The sequence below is a fragment of the Indicator indicator genome, chromosome 19 (assembly GCF_027791375.1).
Source record: "Indicator indicator isolate 239-I01 chromosome 19, UM_Iind_1.1, whole genome shotgun sequence".
NCBI classification, from domain to species: Eukaryota; Metazoa; Chordata; class Aves; order Piciformes; family Indicatoridae; genus Indicator; species Indicator indicator.
The window spans coordinates 553,029-572,046 of NC_072028.1; the positions used below are offsets into that span (position 1 = coordinate 553,029).

General features: G+C 50.7%; 1 protein-coding gene across 1 annotated transcript in view; it reads right to left on the minus strand.

Annotated features, from left to right (window-relative positions):
- PEPD (peptidase D) overlaps window positions 1-18,260 on the minus strand; it is an 88,184-nt gene extending 69,924 nt beyond the window's left edge. The window contains exons 1-5 of the mRNA XM_054389725.1: window positions 18,244-18,260; window positions 13,497-13,680; window positions 11,533-11,660; window positions 1,002-1,065; window positions 831-878 (exon numbers count right to left, since the gene is read on the minus strand). Coding sequence (XP_054245700.1) covers window positions 831-878; window positions 1,002-1,065; window positions 11,533-11,660; window positions 13,497-13,680; window positions 18,244-18,260 — 441 coding nt within the window. The remainder of the gene's footprint in view (window positions 1-830; window positions 879-1,001; window positions 1,066-11,532; window positions 11,661-13,496; window positions 13,681-18,243) is intronic.
- Between the last annotated feature and the right edge of the window lie 758 nt (window positions 18,261-19,018).

The following is a 19,018-nucleotide window of genomic DNA, read 5'->3' on the forward strand; positions in this document are numbered from 1 at the left end:
AAAATGGTCAGATCCTCCCTTTCACACTCATTTCTCTTGAAGGACAGGAAAGAAGCTCCAGGGTTATCTTCTGTGTGTGGGTACAAATGTGTGTGAAAAAGGATGGAAACCATTCATGGCCTCTGCTTTCTCTGGGAAATCAGATCTCATGCTCTGTGACTTCAGGAATTTTCTGTGAAGGCTTCTGTCTGGCAGCTACTGGGAAAATGGAAAATCCAAGAGCTGCCACTGCGTTTGCTGCAAGGAAAAGCTCAGACAGCCAATCATTTCCTGTACAGGCTGGAGACAAGCAATCAGAACTCTGAACAGTGAGAGGCTTACAAAACATCTGTGACAGAAAGCAGCTGGTGAGAGGTGATGGGGAAGGAACGACTTGCAGGCTTTACCTCAACTCATTCATCCTTCTGGAGAAAGAGGCAAGCAGCACTCAGAATGGTGCTTGGCAGCTTCCTTCCAGAAGCTGTTCTTGCCAACCCACTCTATGCAGGGCAAGTATTCCCTGAATCCTGGTGGGGTTTCCACAGGAAGGCCTAAATACGCTCATGACATAGCCAGAGCAGAGTAAGAGACAAAAGGAGTTTGGAGTCCTTGCACACAGGCTGGAGGACAGCATGGTTGGTGTTAGGCTTCTCATGGGTGACAGCTGCTGGCAGGGAGAATGCAGGCTGCAAGACCAGAGGTCATGGTGGGGCCAGAAGAACAGGGGACTGTTCAGAGGTGGCCTCCAGTCAGCAGAGATGTGGGGAAAGAGGAAGGCCAGTGCAGGAAAATGCTGCCTAAGCTGATCTCCTTCCTGAAGGAAATGAGGCCTCTGCAGGGCAGTGACTCACCAAGGTGAGCAGCACGGCAGGCTTCTTCGAAGTCAGGACACTGCAGATCTGCAAAGACAGATTGGAGCCATTACTATTCTTGTTTCCTTCCTCCTGAACATACTGACAGCAACTTCATGCCCAGCTGCTGTCTGCAGAGGAGCCCCTGCCCACAGGAAGCAGGCAGCTCACCTCGGTCACGTAGTGCACCTCATCCACAGCATACTTCTTCCTGAAGAACTCTGGGGGGTGAATCCTTTGGAAAACAACAACAAACACTTGGGGCTAGCTGTGCTCTTCTGACAAGGCCACAGACAAAGCAATGATGCCCTCTGCCATCCCAGCAATGCAATCAGACATGAGGCTCTAATAATCTCATTCTTGACTCAGTCTCTCAAAACAGAGGCTGCGCAGGAGCTGCCACAGCTGGGCACTCAGCCTGCTTGGCTCCAGTCCCTGTCTGATGCTGGCATGGTCTCCTCCTCGATTAAAGGGTTTCCTTTCCCACTCACTCTACACAGAACAGTCCTGTTAAAGAGTTTTGCCATGCCATTTGTACTCAGCCTGCCAACTCAGCAGGTGCTGGCACATGTGGAAATAGCACATGAACAGAGCATTCTCTCTCTACCCTGGGGACCTCTCTGATGTGAACACAAGAGACTGGGGGCTCTGATGCTGCTGCTCCTCAGGATACCAGAGGTTCACCCACTCCTCCCACCCAACAGAGTGTGCAGCTTCACATGGCCACGTTCAAAGCTAAATCATTTCAGCCGTCTTCACCCCACAGCCAGTCACAGACCCTGCCTGCAGTCAGCTGGGGCAGACACTGGTGTGGATCAGTGCCCTGGAACTACTGCCAGCCTCCCACTAGTGGTTTACCACTGCTCATTCCTTCACTCCATAGCAACAGTCAGTTACTCATCAGACTCTGGTCTCTGACTGCAATCTCTCCACTCCCAAAGAGAAACAAGTACAAGCAGTGTACTGCTGAAAACAAAGTCTCAAAAGGAACAAACCTGCCTAGCTTACACCCTGACAGGAGAAACAAAGCATCTGAACACCTGGAGTTTGGAGGCTTCTGGGCATTTCACTTCCTGAGAGGCAACAGGAGAGCAAGAGGTGTGCCCAGGACCAGACCTCAGCTGTTTAAACATTAGACTGCAAGAGTGGAAGAGCAGCTGGGGAAAGACTAAAGGAGGCTGGATGCTGCAGAATGATTCTAGCAGTGAGGAACAGCAGAAGCACTGGGACACAGCTCAGCATCTTCAGGAGGTGGTTCACGAGACAGGCAGCAGCAGGTGGCTGGAGCTCTGACTGAAGTTGGGTTTTCCATCCTGTGCTTTTGTTTCTCATTCCATATCCCTCTGTGTTCCAAACAGCACTGGGCTGAGACGTGACAACGATACACCGGCATTTCTGGTGCTCCAAGGCAGTACCTCAGAGATCTGAAGCACTGCTTCAGCTGTGACAGCACAACTCTAGCACATACCAGCAGCTCCTTCTGGCTGCACTTCTGCAGTGCTCCTTTCCTGGACTCTTACCATCACTGCTGAGCCTTCAAACCCATTGAAGCATTTCTCTCCCCAGCTTCACACCTAACAACACAAACCATGACTGCTGACTCCTCCCTTCCTACACCCCATGTTTGAGAGTCCCCTTACGCTCAGCTTTTGCATAGAACATCTCCTACAGGCATCTCCTTTGCCCTTCTTTCATGCCTCATATTCCAGAAACATCACAAACAGATTAAGCCCTTTCAATTTTTCTTCTCTTTTACAGTTCCAACCAATTCATCTGGTATCAGAAGAATCCCAACTGCAACCCCAGCTAATTTATGGCCTGTGGTAATTTATGGTAATTTATGCTGGTTGGAGCAGTACCTCCTCAGCCCCATGCACAATGAGCTGTATTGTTTGAATCAAACAACTGTTTCTTGTAAAGTAAATATTGCTTCAAGTGTGCCCACAAACGTGCTGGGCTTTGTTGGCTTCATTTCACGGGGTTCAAGCAAGAGCAGCTCTCCTTGTCCAGTAAGAAAACTTTTGTCTTCACAAGCTGCTTTGGGGTTGGTTTTTGTTGCCCCTTGTAACTGTGTGGTCTACAGCACACTGCTGCTAATTTAATTCCTGGTTATGGCTAATATTAATCCATTATTGATTCAGTTCCAGCTGTAATCCCCCTGACATCCCTTCTTATGTATACTAGAGCTCTGAGTGCAGCTCATCAGCCTTTCAAGGCTGAGAAATTGGGTTTCTATTTTAAGAGAAAGAAAACAGCAGCTTCTCACAGTCCTTCACCCTTTCTCTCAGTTATTAAACCAGGCCATCTTCCAGATACCTTGGAGCCCATCACACCACCTGCCAAGCTGCCACCTTTCCCACATGGGCACCTCCTTGCTGATCTCCTTCTTGCTACCTCGTTCAGAAGTCAGCAAGACTTCTAGTAGGAAGTGGAATGCCAGACTGCTTATCTCCTCTCTGAAGCACTCAGAACTGCCTCACTTCTTTCCCTCAGCCACTTAGCACTCTGACTAGATGGTAAAATAAACTCACCTCCACTTCCCACGAGCTACCATCCCACAGGAGCCATGTGGGACGCTTCAGTGCTGAAGCCACCTCTCCCTGGGAAGAGCTCCCTACTGCAGAGCCATGCAGGTGGAAGTGCATTAGAGCAGAAACGTTCCGCGCTGTTACACACAGAAAAGCAGCAAAGACAAAACAAAAGCACAGGGATAAGGAGGAGCAGAGATGGTCCTCACTGAGACCTTTCCCTATTCTCCACAGCCTTCAACATTTCCACAGTTCAGCAGCAAAGATCATCATGCACCAAGACCATGGTGACTGCAAAACCAGTCCCAGTGCAGGGTCCCTCAGCAGACACAGGGCTCAGTTTATTTTCACCCAATTTAAAGAAAAACCAGTCCAAACTCCAGCACTGCCACAGGAACTGCACCTCCCACAGCATGATCCCTGACACCAGAGAACTCAGAAGTTACACCAAGTTATGGCCATGCCAAGTCCTTCTGACACCTTCCAGAGCTGAGGAGCATTCCCCGCTCCAGATGACTCTCAGGCAGGCAGAAGAAGCTGATTGGTTGCAATGTTTAGATCTGGCTTTGTGTTTTGAAGCTGCCAGCTTCAAAAATTCTGATTAATCACTGCAGAGGCTGCAGACAAACAGCCCCACAGCAAGCCATAAAGGAATCAGCAGGATCACCCAATGGAAGATGTGATCCCAGCTACTGCAGAATTGTGTCTCTCCTTACCTGCAGAGATAACCTGCACATCTGGAAGCAGATGTGGACAGCTGAAGGACTTTTCAGATTCCCTAGCAACACAGATTAGCAAAACCCCCAAGAGAAAAAAGCACTTCACCCTAGGGCTCAATGTCCCTTCCCTATGGGAAAGAAGATGTTGAGTCCCTCAAGCCTTTTCCTCACCCTTGGCCACTCTGTTCCCCCTGCATCCAACAAAGGCCAGAGGCTCTCCCCAGTCCACCTTTGGTCACCAGTGCATTTGCAGCAGCATTTCCTGTTCTCTGTGACAGCTGAAGCCAGACTCATTTACAGCTGGGTGCTGCCCTTCTCATATTCTCCCTGCACAGTCTCAGGACAATCAGTAGGATGAGCAGCTCTGATGGCCTATCTATAAATACACCCCAAAAATGCATTTGGAAGCTTTTGTACAGCTGGGCAAAATTCAAGCCTCCATTTTTTTGGCAGTATTTCATTAACCATGTTTTGCCTCCGCTTTAAACTCAATATCAACTTGGTCTCGTTGTCTAAAAGCATTTCAAAGCTGTTGCTCATTACACTGCACAAGAACTCCTAACAGCAAATTCGGACAAATTTGACAATACTGTTAGGAATTCCATTAGGCAACATTTCTTTGTGTTCTAAAGGACTCTGGAGCAATAGCCTCATAATAGCAACAGCAGAAAAAAAGAGTTCTGTTTGTCAGAACTGCATTCAGAAGAGAGGTACAAATGAGATGGATCTGAATCACAAATGCCAACAAAAGCTGTGAGCAGAATTTCTAACAGCTGATAGCTGCTCCTGAACGAAAGGCAGCTAAGGCCCCTGCTCATAGATCTGCTGCCTAATTGCTGCCATACATTCATGTGTGTGTGCTGCCATTTCCATCTAAATGCTCTCCCAATCCTCAATATATGGAACAACTTTTTCCTACTGGTTGCTTTGCATTTTTCAGTGCTTCTGGGACTTAGCCCTTACAGTAGCTCAGCTCTACAATGAAATTCAGCTTTTCCTGAAGTACCCCAATTTCACTCAGCATTTCAGCTGGAGGTCCTCATTCAGGATCACTGATCCCACTGCATAGCCTTCAGTGTAAAACTACTCAACTATTTCTCTTGGATAAAGAAATCCTTTTCCTGGTATCTTCATTACAAAAATGGGATCAGTCTAGCTAAAGCTCCTTTCAAAACGTTTTCTGAGCACTGAATCTGGTTTTAGCCACACACTGCCTGACTTAACACCCCAGCTGTCCTCACTTCCACCAGGGGAAACATATGAACCAGGAGTAAAGTGGACAGGCAGAGTTCTCAGCAACAGTCCTACAGTTGACAGCTCATTGCTCAGACCCTGCTGGAATGAACAGAGTTGAGTTTCAGTGAGCCTGCACACAAAAAAGAAGAACCCTGAGGGGAAGGAGAACAGATGAGCAGAAACCCCCCAGCACAGCACACAGAGCTGCAAAGGGAAGAGAGATGCAGAAGCAATCTTTGATGATGCTGAGATCCACCAGTGACTACCCTCCTCATTACAGCATCATCGAGTCAGCAGGTGGCAGAGCATCAACCAAGCAAGAGGGTGTCAAGGGCTCCAGGAGGAACAACACAAAAGGCTTTACAAGTCACCAGCAGACATTCCTGGCTCTGTCCAAACCATGCAATCACCTCTCTATCCAAAAGGAATTTCACCCTCTCAGACCCTCTCTTCAAGACACCAAGCTAGGTCTAAAGCAAAGCAGCACTAATGGGCTCCTGACTCACGAGCAGCCTCCAACAACATTCTGCTGCTTTGCTGTTGCCCCCTGCCCACATTTCTCTGGATTCCTGCTGTGTCCTTTACAGGCAGAAACACTACACACAAACTCACCTGTGTGATGCTGGGCACAGGATGCTGAGTACCTGGCACTGGGCCTCCCAGTGCTACACACAGCTTATGCAGAAGCAGAGTAACTATGAGCCACATCCAGGCCACTGGACTTCCAAAATCAGAAATGAGTGAGGAGACTCTCACACATTCATAGAATCACAACAGTCTGGGTTGGAAGGGACCTTGAAGCTCATCCAGTTCCAACCCCCTGCCACGGGCAGGGACGCCTCCCACCAGCCCAGGTTGCTCAAGGCCTCATCCAGCCTGGCCTTGAACACCTCCAGGGAGGGGACAGCCACAGCCTCCCTGGGCAACCTGTGCCAGTGTCTCACCACCCTCACTGTAAAGAATTCCTCCCTAATCTCCCGTCTCAATCTCCCTCTCATGGTTCTTCCCAATAAAAGCCAAGCTCTGAACCAGCCATTTCATCAGCTTCAAATCCCCATCTCACTGCTCCTGCTCAGCTATTCCCAGCACAGGTGCTCCCAAAAGATGAGAAGTTCTTTATGCTTTCTATAAGTTCTACCTTGAGAGGCAGTGCCTCAATTAGACATTTAAAAGAGACCATCAAGAGCCACCCCAAGCCCCCAAGACACAAAAAACTTGCAGCTGGTAACCTTTGCTTTATTTCTCTCTGCAAATACAACTCTTCCCTAGAGAGGAGATCTTTTGTCACAGCACAGAACAAAACTGTGACAAAGGAAACGTTTAGACATTGAAATCCCTGAAAGACTTCCTGTAGCATAAGTCTGCAGACAAACACTCATCAGAAAGCTCCTTTCCCCCCCAGAAGAGCACAGAAATAACTGCAGTGGTTAAGAGGGTAAGCACAGCTGCTAGGTCACTACATAATTACGGTGTCCCACTCAAACTCTGCTCTCAATTCATGATTCTCAGCTGAGAAAGCTACGTATGGAATGTGTCAGCAGCAGATGCTCTGCTCTGACTTTGGGAGGCAGCAAAGGAGGAGTGTTGATGTCCCACACATCAAAGCACTACAGCAAGCTCTGCAGCAGAGCCCTGCCCTTGGCCCAGGCAGGTGGACAGCGGAAGGCAGCATGGAGATGCAGAGCTCTGCTGGAGCACTGCTCGGAAACCCCCATGGGCACTGCTGCTGCTGCAGCTCACCTGGCCAGCAGCAGCCAAACACAAAGCATACCTGGTCAGAAGAAAAGTTGGATGTTCTGCTATTCAAGAAGCTTCTCAGGAGCTGGTGGCACTGAACTGGATGCCCTGCATTAAAGTCTAAACTATCAGCTGCCTGCTGGGGTGACCCATGTGCCCCATTGTATCACAGGAATGAGATGCATGCAAGCAAGGCTGAACCTCCTCATGCTGTAGCTTGGAGCCACGTCAAGTCATTAAAAAGGTCTGGTGCAGCACTGTCAAGCAGATTCACTTAGTGCTGGTTCTATTGCTCAACACACCCAAAACACAGAGAGGAGGAGAAAGAAGCCCTCTGACACTGAATCCCTCACTTGTGCAACCAGTCAGAGGTGTGTGCTGCTGAGCTTTGCAGATCAGTGTGCTGACAGAAATAACTGTCAGGGTCTGGAACATTCCCAACAAGAAAGACAAGGAAACTTCAGCAGCTACAAAGCAAAGATTTACACAAACACTCCCTGAAAGAAAGAATCCACATTCAGCCTGGATCAGAAAGGGTCCTGGACAGTTAGGATACTGTGACAGTGACTAAACTGATCAGTTGAGAAGTCAAAGCATTCCAGCAGAGCAAAATGATCATCAGTAAAGTGGCCAGAGCAAGCCAACCACTAATCACTCTGTAAAAGTCATTTGTATCCACAGAAAACCTTGTAAGAAATGAATGGGAGACAGGCAAGGGAACCACTGCACCGTGGAGAAAAGTGGAAGGGTGGGGAAGCAGCAGCCTGGGGAACTGCAGAGGGAGGCCTTCTCAGTCTAAAGCAGGCAGCTTCATTTGCAAGGCTCAGCTGCAGGGTGAAGCAGCAGCAGATGTGCTGTCTGGGTAAAAGATTTGATACAAGTCTCTCTCAAAAGTATAACTCTCCCAGACCAGCCCAGGCTGGCTTGGACAGCAACACTGTGATATGACCCAAACCCCAGGATCTGTCCTCACAAAACCCTGGAAAGCCTAAAGCAGAGGATAAAAAATAAATACAGAGCTGAAAAGGTGAGCTCTAAAAAGGCTGGGAGAGCCTCCAGCTGGCAGCCTGGCAAGTGCTGTGTCAGTTCAGACTGATGTTTTCACAACTGGGAGTGACAAACAGCAGTGCACTTCAGGTCTTGATTAGTGAGAGGCTGCGATGACTGAAATGAGTTCTGATGCTCTTCGGCAACAGAAGCAGCACTGAGCATGTCCATGAGATCCACAGATGGCATCTGCTGGCCTTCAGCTGCAGAGAAATTGCAGTTGTCAGTCGGCACAAAACAGTGATAAGATGACCTAAAGTAATTCAAAATGGATTCCTTGGTTTTGAACCAGCAAAATAAAAATTCTGTGGGTAGGGGGAAGGGACAAGTGGCAGGAAGAAATCCAACCGAGCCTCAGAAACAGAAAAACTGAACAGATTTCATTGTAGGGAAAGTGTCACAAGGAAAAGCAGCAGGGGATGTCAGAAGGAGAAGCAGAGACCCTTCTAGAGTTCACTGTCTGCACACACAGCTCCAGAGAAGATTTGCACCACAGCTGCCCTAGGAACTGTGCTTCATTCCCACAAAACCCACAGCAAGAGCAGCACTGAGGGGGACTCAGCCTGCTCCCCACAGCACCCACACACCCCTCACCACTAAAAAAGCTGCAGCCCTCATTAGTGAAACTGGAGTCTGTGCAAGACACAGCCACACCAGCTCCCCAGGAACAGCAAGGGGGCTGCCAGCTCTGTACCACAAACTGGTCTAGGTAAGGCCATGCCCAGGGCAAGGGGCACTTAGAGCAGCTGCACTTCTGGAGCCTTTAACTGCCTTACGTTACTGGATTCAGGTCTTTAACTCTTGCTCCAGAAGTCAGAAGAGTGCCTCAGGAATGCCCAAGCCAACCCCTGAATCTGTTCCTGCTTTACAAGCCATGGGAGGGGCAGGGCCACAGATCAAGAGATAGGCAAAACAGCTGGAAAGATCTTCCCAGCCAACTAAGATACAGAATCATCCAACACTTGGAGGAGTGCCCACACTCACAACAACAGAGCAACTGTCCTTGCAATCCCTTCACAAAGGTCCAAGGTAGGATCACCAGTCCTACAACCTCCCTCACAATGGTGTGACTGGCACCTAAAGAGTCTGTGGAATTTCTGGAGAGCCCTCACAGTCTGGGAGTTAAATTCTATCTTTTCTCCCTCTTAAAACTGCAGACATTGTTTTGGCTTGAGGGACTTCTGAAAGGCAGCTTCACAACTATTTACAACTCTATGGAGCATACACCCTCAGGAAGGAGTCCTGCAAGATGGGCAACACTTCCAAAGAGGTGGTAGCCACCCTCACCATGGGTACTACACAGCACTGGCTCCGTGGCTGACCACAGCCCAGGGTGGGGCACTCATCACCTCCAAGTTCTTCTGTTCCAGAATCCCCAGGCACCACCTCAGCATGCAAACCTGCTCACAAGCCCCGGTGCAGCTGGTGAGACCAAAGCAGTGACAGTGTTGATGGGCTCAGCTGCAAAGGTGAGCCTGCTCACCTCCAAGCAGCTGCTCCACGTAACTCACTGCTTTGGGGCAAGCTAAGACTGACTTGAAAAAGCCACGGAGCCTCACTGCTTTGTGCATCAGTTCAAGGCAAACAGTTTCACCCGACTGCCACTGCCCCTGCTTCCTAAGCTGCACTTTGAGAACCACTTCAGTATGTCCCCTTTGGAAGTGACAGCACAACAAGCACCACAGTTAGTGACACAGCAGCAGCAAAGGGCCTTCTGCATTCACTGGGGAGATCCCTGCACCCTGCCTAGCCTCACATGGCCTTTCCCACATCTGCCCTGACTAGGAAGCAATGCACACTGCAGGCAAAGCAGCTGTGTCCTGTGCTGTGAAGAAGAGCAGCTGCAGACCTCTGCAGAGCACCAACCCTGGGCACTCCAAGGAAGGCACTGAACTGACCCATGCTTTGCTGGTGCTGCCTCAACTTTTCTGCAGTGGGCAGCTAGGGCCTTCCACGTGCAACAAGCACTTCCCAGGCAAGCCACAGCAGATAAACAGCACTGGATGGAAAGCAAACTTATTTGGGCTTGTCTTTCAGTGCTCATTTTGACTTAAAATTGAGTCTTCTGGGAAGGGACACGATCTCTAGCTGGGTGCAGTACCCCTGCCAACCAACTTACGAAGCAGAACTGCTCCTGACTCCCCAATGAGCTACTCATCCATCCTCCTGACAGGCAGAAACAGTGCATGGCCACGGGTGACAGGGGAGGAAACAAAGATTCCAAGTGAGGCACGCAGGAAGGGGAAGGAGGAGAATTTGGAAAACAAGGCTTGCTGTGATAAAGACAATTTGTTCTACCCTGCAAAAGGACACAGTGACAACAAACCACTTTTAACCAGCTTGCAGCTCTGTAAGTGAACCAATAATGAGCAGCACAGACAAACCCCAAAGGTTCCCACCGACAAACACTGTGATGCTCTGCTCCACCAAGAGTTTCAGTTCTGTGGCTCAGCCTTTCCAGGCTGTCAGCATGGGCATGAACCAGCTGATGGGAACCAGCAGAGGAGAACTCAGGGGGAGGAGAAACCTCTGTCTGTAAATGAGAACAAGCACCACCAGGGAACAGACTTCAGAGCGTACACAGTGGGGGTCAAACAGAACCCACCCCCCATGCAGCTGCAGAGCTCAGCTGCCACACCTCAGACAGCAGCACTCAGCCATTTCTGTGCCATCACAAACTATTCCAGTTCCCAGGCAGGTCTAGGACAGTGATGTTCATATTAAGTCCCTGAGAAGACAGCAGCCATGCCTCACCGTATGGTCTGGCACAGTTCAGCATATGGGATCGGATGCAATTGTTTTCTCTTTCCCAAAATTAGCATTAAATTTAAGTGATAGCTTCAATTAGAAGTGAAGCAACCTGGGCTGCAAATATTCAGTTAGAACGTTCTGAGAGAATAGGGACAAGGAAATTTACAGTTTGTTAGGTGGTGTAAATACAATTAAGAGTGAGACAAGAAGTGAACACAGAAATAAATCAACTCCTCCACTGCTATGGTACTGAGCAGCATTTACGACCAGTGTGGATAGTAAGAGAGATGTTTATGTCATACTCAGAGGACAGAATTCCAATCACATTCCCCAGCCTGTCAGTTCATATGAAAGAGTATCAAAGAGCCTAATGTACCTTCTGCCACTGGCAAAGCCTCATCAGCTAAGGTGGCTGCAGGCTGCTAAAGACTGCTTGGCTCTTTCACTTGTTCAGTCTCAACTCGACACTTCCAGTTTCTTTATGGCTCAGTGTCCTTTCATGGACACCACAACAGCCACAAGTGCTGGTTCTGAAGGATCATATGACATAACATTTTGTATCATTCCACTGCCCTGCAGCTCACACCAAAGGCTCCAGTGCAGGCTGGCTGCAATGAGGCAGCAGTGCAGCTCTGCAGACAGTTGTTGCACCCACAGCCAACAGAACACAAAGAGGTCTCTTACTTTCCCATCCAGACTGCATAGCTCTCAGGCAGTTGTGGAACAAAGAGCATGGATCTTCCAGTATCAACATCTACTGCTCCAAAGCAGCCTGCTTCAGTGACTCCAAATGTCCAGTGAAAGTAAGATTCCTAGGTGCAGACAAAACACATTTCTTAGAGGAAAGCCCTCTCTGTGCCAGCTCTACACACACCACAGTGCCACTCACTCCTGCTTCCACACACCCGAAAGAGCTCTTGGCTTTTGGAGTGGGGGAAGTGGTATAGGTCTAAAGCTTGGTTAGGTTTAGGTAACAATCAGACAAATCCCTCTGCTGGCAACTGGAAAGGATCACATTAATCAGCTACCATCAGAAATAAACGGGCCAGCTCAGCACAATAAAACAGATTCTTCCACTCCAGAATCAGAGAATGCAGGATCAGGGGCAAACAATCATGCCACAGGAGACAGGGCAAAGTAGAGTGCAGATTCACTGGGCTGTGACAGCAGAGAGCTGAAGCGAAGACTCCCAGAGAAGAGAGGAAGCTGAACCAGGAACAATCTTCAGCCAAGAGTTACTTTAAGAACAAGGAAGCAAAAGCCAAAACCCCAAACAACAGAGAGATGAATTTTGGTAAGCACAGACATGTGCTCTGACAGCCTGGAAGGTGATCTCCCCTAAAGAGAGTTAAGACAGCATATCAAGACATGCACAACCTGGACTAGCAGTTACTGTTTTCTTCATGACACCCCAGCTCTACTACATGCACAAAGCAAAGGACTGTGGCAGCCACGCCAAGTCTGGGGCTGTGTTACACCAACCTCCCCACAGGCTCAGCCTGCACTTGACATGACACCAGTCACCGAGTCCCCTTTGTGCCAGAAGAAGGCCTGGGTGCTGAAGGGAGAGTCTCATTTGAGAAGGCACACGTTGGACATTCTAAGGTACACACCATTTACACCACCTGAAATACTCTTCTATAGGAATGCTTCAGTCTAGGTAACATGTTCTGCTAGAGGAAGAAAGTTATTCTGGGGGTCACAGACAAGACTGAAAAAACTAAAAAATACTCCATGGCTGTCTTTAACATCATGTTGAACATGGACAGGCAGGGGGGCCTGACATCAGGCAGTGAGCCTGCACACCAAGGCACCAGGAGGAACTTGAAGCTGAAGGAGCAACCCCCAAGCAAGCGAGGCAAACCCCCAAGCAAGCGAGGCAAACCCCATGCAAGCGAGGCAACCCCCCACGCAAGCGAGGCAACCCCCCACGCAAGCGAGGCAACCCCCAAGCAAGCGAGGCAACCCCCAAGCAAGCGAGGCAAACCCCACACAAGCGCGGCAAACCCCACACAAGCGCGGCAAACCCCAAGCAAGCGAGGCAACCCCCAAGCGAGGCAAACCCCACGCAAGCACGGCAACCCCCACGCAAGCGCGGCAACCCCCAAGCAAGCGAGGCAAACCCCCAAGCAAGCGAGGCAAACTCCCAAGCAAGCGAGGCAAACTCCCAAGCAAGCGAGGCAAACCCCACGCAAGCGCGGCAACCCCCAAGCAAGCGAGGCAACCCCCAAGCAAGCGAGGCAACCCCCAAGCAAGCGAGGCAACCCCCAAGCAAGCGAGGCAAACCCCCACGCAAGCGCGGCAACCCCCACGCAAGCGAGGCAAACTCCCAAGCAAGCGAGGCAAACCCCACGCAAGCGCGGCAACCCCCAAGCAAGCGAGGCAACCCCCACGCAAGCGCGGCAACCCCCACGCAAGCGAGGCAAACTCCCAAGCAAGCGAGGCAAACCCCACGCAAGCGAGGCAAACCCCAAGCAAGCGAGGCAAACCCCAAGCAAGCGAGGCAAACCCCACGCAAGCGAGGCAAACCCCACGCAAGCGAGGCAACATGCTCATGAGGGACAAAAGGAGAATAAATCAAAGTGATTTAAAATGTGGTGCAGCTGAGGAGTTCCCTGCTCTGCCTGGCTGCTCTGTTCAGCTCCCACCTGGCGAAAGACAATGCCAGTATCTGTGCAATATCTCTGGGCTTCTTCTCCCCCCTGCAGCAGCACAAGAGAATTCTTCTGGATGTGGTTGTTGCGCCGCAGGCGATCACACAGCCGTCTTCTATTCAAGGCAAAGAGGGCCACAGGCACTTTCAGCGTCTCCTTGCCCAGCCAGAAGGAGGGTCTAGGAAAGATTTGACAATTAATGGGAGACAAAGACAGTGACACACAGTGACTGTTAGTATGGAACAGAAAAGGCAGCTTGGTTCAACTCTGTGACCAAGATGCCCATCACTCAAGGGGAGGAGATGCTGCATACAGCATTGTGCCCGGGTGACAACCAAGCACTGCTCATACCAGTACCAAACAAGCTGGCAACAGGAGACAGGGCTGGCTGCAGCTATGGCCTACAGCATCTCCCGCACTTGTGGCACTGCTTTGAGTAAAGCAATGAGAAAAGTAGATGCAGCAAATGACAACAGCCTAGGTTCAGAGAATCACAGAACTGTTTGGGCTGGAAAAGCCCTCTAAGGTCATCCAGTCCAACCATCGACCCAACACCACCATGGCCACCAAACCATGTCCCTAACTGCCCTGGCCACATGTTTCTTGAGCACCTCCAGGGATGGTGACTCCAGCACCTCCCTGGGCAAGGAGAATGGGAGAGAAGAAATTGAGTTCTGAGGTACTGCAAAAACAGGAGTGGAAGGTTCCACTGAGTTGCCCATTTCAGTAAGTGCTTCTGGGAAACGTTCGGCAGCTGACACAGGGACTGCAGGAAACAGCTGAGCCAGGACATTTCCCATACTCACACAGTATATGCAGATGGTTTGCTCTGCACTGTTTATTCCTGTGTACACAGAAGCGGCTTCAACAAGTGACAGCACTGGCGGCTACAAGAGCCTGGTCTGGGTACCTGCTATATATCACCACCTGTCCCTAAGGCAGCACAGACACTGAGACAGCCCAGGCAGATTCTGAAAGGTTTATTCAGCAGAGCCACAACCAGAAGAACAGTTTCAAAGTAGAGAGCTGTCTCTTAAAGTAAACTGGTTATGAGATGATCTGAGGTGTTTCCATTGCTGAGGCATCCACATTTGCTACAGGGCCCTACCTGTACTTCTTGGAGCCTTATCAGTAGCAGAACAGCAACTTCTAGAATTATTTCTTTTTATAACAGATAAGGAAAGAAGAATCTAAGAAGATTCCCTTCCTTTTTTTAATGTTCACCATAGCAAAGCTGTGCTTTGCTGCTTCAGTAGTTCAGATGAATACTGTTTCAGCAATCAAATCTCCACCTCAGCTTCTCAACTTCCTGAAGCCTGGCTGGTGATTTTCTGTCAGACATGCTTCTAAAGGAGAGGCCAGAAAGGAGTAGTTAAATTGGTACTGTGTTTAGATGACAAGAAATGAAGCACCAAGGGCCTTAACCTTAGCGAAGCAGAGCTGCACCTCCTATTTGTTATATAGTTTTCATAGGCAATCGGAGAGGCAACCTTTGATTTACAGCTGCTTAAAGTAACCTCCTTATCAGCATCAGAAATGCAAACCCCATCAGTTCTTACTGCAGACACAGCACAACAGAACTAATTAAGTATTTTATTTTACTTGTTTATAACTACCTGATGTAAAAGCCTAAGTAATTTCAGGAGGTGAAAGACTGCTCCTGCTAACCCAATTTTCAAACTATCTGCCTAGAAGTCCAGCTGATAGAACACAAAATCTGAATGTGTTTGGTTGTATTGCTTCCTACGCACACCTGCTTGCCCAGCACCACAGCAGGTGATCATGGCAGGCTGCAGACTATCTGCTACAGCATCTTGGCATGGCGTGGGAGCACAGCACCAGCTTCCATCGTGGGGCACCCATGCTTGCAAAAGAATGAAGCAAGCTCACACCATCCCAGCACCAGCTCCTGAAAGTTTTACACCAGACAGCAAACCTTACATTAAATATGGGCAAGACTCTTCAGATGTGGCTGTGGCTCAGCAATGCACAAGAGGCTGCTATCCAAGCATGGAGCAACTCCATGCAGGGGTCTGGAAACCATACCCTCCCCTTATTGCAAGTATAAAAGGGAAGAAAGAACACCACCAAAACCCCTTAAGCCATTGGCTGCTCTCAGATCTTTGTATCTGCTGATAAATAAACCAAACCCCAAAAAGGCAGAGAGATTGCAGCACAACCTGTCTTGTGCTTTGCTTCAAAAGAAGGGAAAAGGTCCCTTTCGTGGTAATGTTACCCCTTCACAAGTTGGAGCTTTTTCACTGTCATTTAAAAACCAAACCACCCCTCTGCCACCCTGCCTGCTCCAGGCCTTCTCCTAGAGCTTGTGGGAAGCTGTTACAAAGGCAGTTTCATCTCCATCGAATTTCGTATTAATGCTTTTATTGCACTTAAAACCTTTACTAACCAAAGTGAGACTCAAAGAGAAACAATGCTGCCAGGCAGCAGTTCCCCCTGACACTCTCACTGAATCACTTCAGCAGTGTCTTTACTGGGATCCTAACACTTGGGCTGGTGCAAAATGTTATCCAAACCCATGACAGAACTGTGCTCCTCCTTATGTCTACTTGCATTTGATGCCACAATATTCACTACAGTGGAATCCAGCCCTGTGCAGTTCAAGCTCTGCTTCTTCTGCTAGCGCAAGGACTTTGACATCTCCAGCCAGAACCTCACCCAAGCTGCCAGGCAGGGTTACAGATGCCCAACAAGCTTCTGAAGGATGTTTTATGCAAGCTCCGCCCTGTGGTGCCTCCCCCTCTGAAGTTACCCAAGCTGCTGCAAACCAGCATCAGTCAGTGTCAGAAGTGGTTGCTTGCAAGACCAGCGCAGGACAGGTGAAGCTCAGCTTTCTCCTTTCCTCCAGAGCTCAGCTGCTGCTCAGTTTGCTGAGGGCCTCCCACAGCACCTGATGCTGTACCTGCTGGCTGGCACACAAAGTGTTCCTGCTCACTCAGGCCCACACAAGAGTTCTTTGGTGTTATTGTACTGGAAATGAACTGCATCTGCTCCTCCAAAGGACAGTTTTATTTTGTCTGGGTTTCAGTCCTTCCTTCAGGAGTTCTGTACATTCAGGGAGCTTACATTTTGTTAGTTTATGACCCATGCAGTATTTGGTTCCACACTGGTAACCGAAACCTATTTTATTCCTGGTTTTCTCACCACTTTCCAGTTAACCTTTGGTCCTTCTGTTCTTCAGAAGGAAATGGATGGGCTGCCTTTCCTGTTCTGCTGAGGTGATGCAGACAGGACCCAGGTATTGATGAAGATGAGGAACCACTGAAACTACTCCTCAGGAAGTCTCCATTTGTTTGCTGACTGGGCCTTTGTGATTTGGAACAAGTCACCAACAGCAGCCTGTAGCTTAGCCCCTTCTGAACCCTGCCTCCACATCACAGAATCACAGCATTGCTTTGGCTGGAAAAGACTTCCAAGGTCTTAGAGTCCAGCACCAACCTAAGACCACTAAGCACGGAAAGCGCAAGAGGCCCACACCACCAGCAGCACAAGCACAGAAGAGGCACAAGGGAAGCAGTAAAAGCAACAACCTTCACCCGAGGAGGACTTTGGATGTTTTCTTCACAGCACACTCAGTGCTGCTTGCAAACAAGTCAGTACCTGGGCAGTGCCACCCTGCTGGATGCCCCATCCACCTGCCAGCCCAGCTTCGCCCAGCGGGGTGGGCAGGACTGACACTGCTGGGGCAAACCAGAGGCAGGAGAAGACCTCCTAGGGGACCAGCCTCCATCCAAACAGCAAACAGTCAGAGCCGAGGCCCTGCATCACCTCTGGTCAGTGTCCCCCTCCTCTCAATGCCCACAAGCAGCACCTTCCTAAAGCACTGCAAGGAACAGCTGAATTCAGCTACAAAACCTGGGTGAGGCCCTGCTGTGCAACCCACAGCCTCTGGCAGCCACCACAGCCTCTGGCAGCCACCACAGCCTCTGGCAGCCACCACAGCCTCTGGCAGCCACCACAGCCCCAACCCCCACAGCTCGAGGGGTGCAGCTCTCTCACCACCCCAAGGCCAAATCCACTCTCGGTTCACAGAATCATTCAGGTTGGAAAAGTCCCTTGAAGCCATCAAGTCCAACCATTAACCCTACTCTGCCAAGTTCACCACCGAACCACAGTGCCAAGCACCACATCTAAACGACCTTTAAACACCTGCAGGCATGCTGAACCCAGGCTCGCCAGGCAGCCTGTTCGATCCCTGACCACCTTTGCAGTGAGAACATTTTTCCTAATGTCCAGCCCGACGCTCCCCGGTGCAGCGTCAGGCCGTTTCCTCTTGTTCCATCCCAGCACATACCTCTCCATGTCGTCCTTTCGGGTAATCGCAGAGCGCCATAAGTTCTCCCCTCAGCCTCCTCTTCCTCAAACTAACCAGTCCCAGGTCCCTCTTCTGCTCCTCACCAGCCCAGACCCTTCGCCAGCTTCGTTCTCTGGCTGCACCATGGCTGGTCCAGGCCAGGCTGACACATGCTCTCTTTGCCACCTGGGCACAGCGCTGGCTCATCCTCAGCCACTTGCTCTGCTTAGGGAGCCTCTGCTGCGGCTGAGGCAGCCCGGTCCCCCTCCCCAGCCTGCCTCCGGCCCGGGCCCCCCTCACCGTCCCGTGCCCACCGCCGGCAACCGCGACCCACCCGGGCCCCTCGGCTGAGCCCCCGCGGCAGCAGCCGGGTTTGCGCGGAGCCGGCCGGAGGAGCGGGACCGCCAGCAGCTCCGCAGCATTGCTTACCCCTCTGCCGCCGCCATGCTGCCAGCTCCACTGCCACACGTCACGGGCGGCCAAGCCGGGGCGGGGCCAGAGGAACGGAAGCGCCGGGAGCCGAGCGGGGCCGGGGCAGGAGAAGCGAAGGGAAGGGTCAGGTGAGCCGGGGAAAGGCCAGGCGTGGCTGGGCGGAGGAAGGCAACGGGAAGGTCCGGCCGGAGCGGAGCGCAAGTGGAAGGCAGGCAGGCTGGGAGCAGCTTTACTGCACACGGATGAGGCTGATCCCCTCTGCACTGCGTGCGGCTGCAGCCCAGATCGCGCAGGGGCAGACCTTGGTACCCCAGAGACCGGCTTAGAGCATTTCCCTCTGGAACAAGGTTTGCCTAAGGGTTAATGTCACTCGTCTCCCAGGAGCACCTCTGTGCTCAGGATCTCCGTGCTGTTGAGGCCTGGTTTTGCGCTCCTGGCATCTTCAGAACCCCTGCTGCAGCAGCCTGGGTGTGCAAGAGATGCAGCACTGCAGCGTGCGAGGGGATTCTGCCCTGGCCACAGCCTGAGACCAAAGGCTGCTTGAAGGCTGTTGTGTGAGCACAGCGGGAGCCTGGCACGGGCTCTCAGACTGTCACCCTTGCTCAAACACAGAGCAGAACAATGTGCTGCTTGAATAGGGAAAATTCAGACCTGCAGAATGAGACAGAGCAAAACAGAAGAGCTCTCGATCACAAGCATCTCCTGGCCTTTGTGCCCTTGCACTGGGAGCAGGGCAGCAACTGCAGTCCTGCTCTGCATCCAGTCAGTGTCT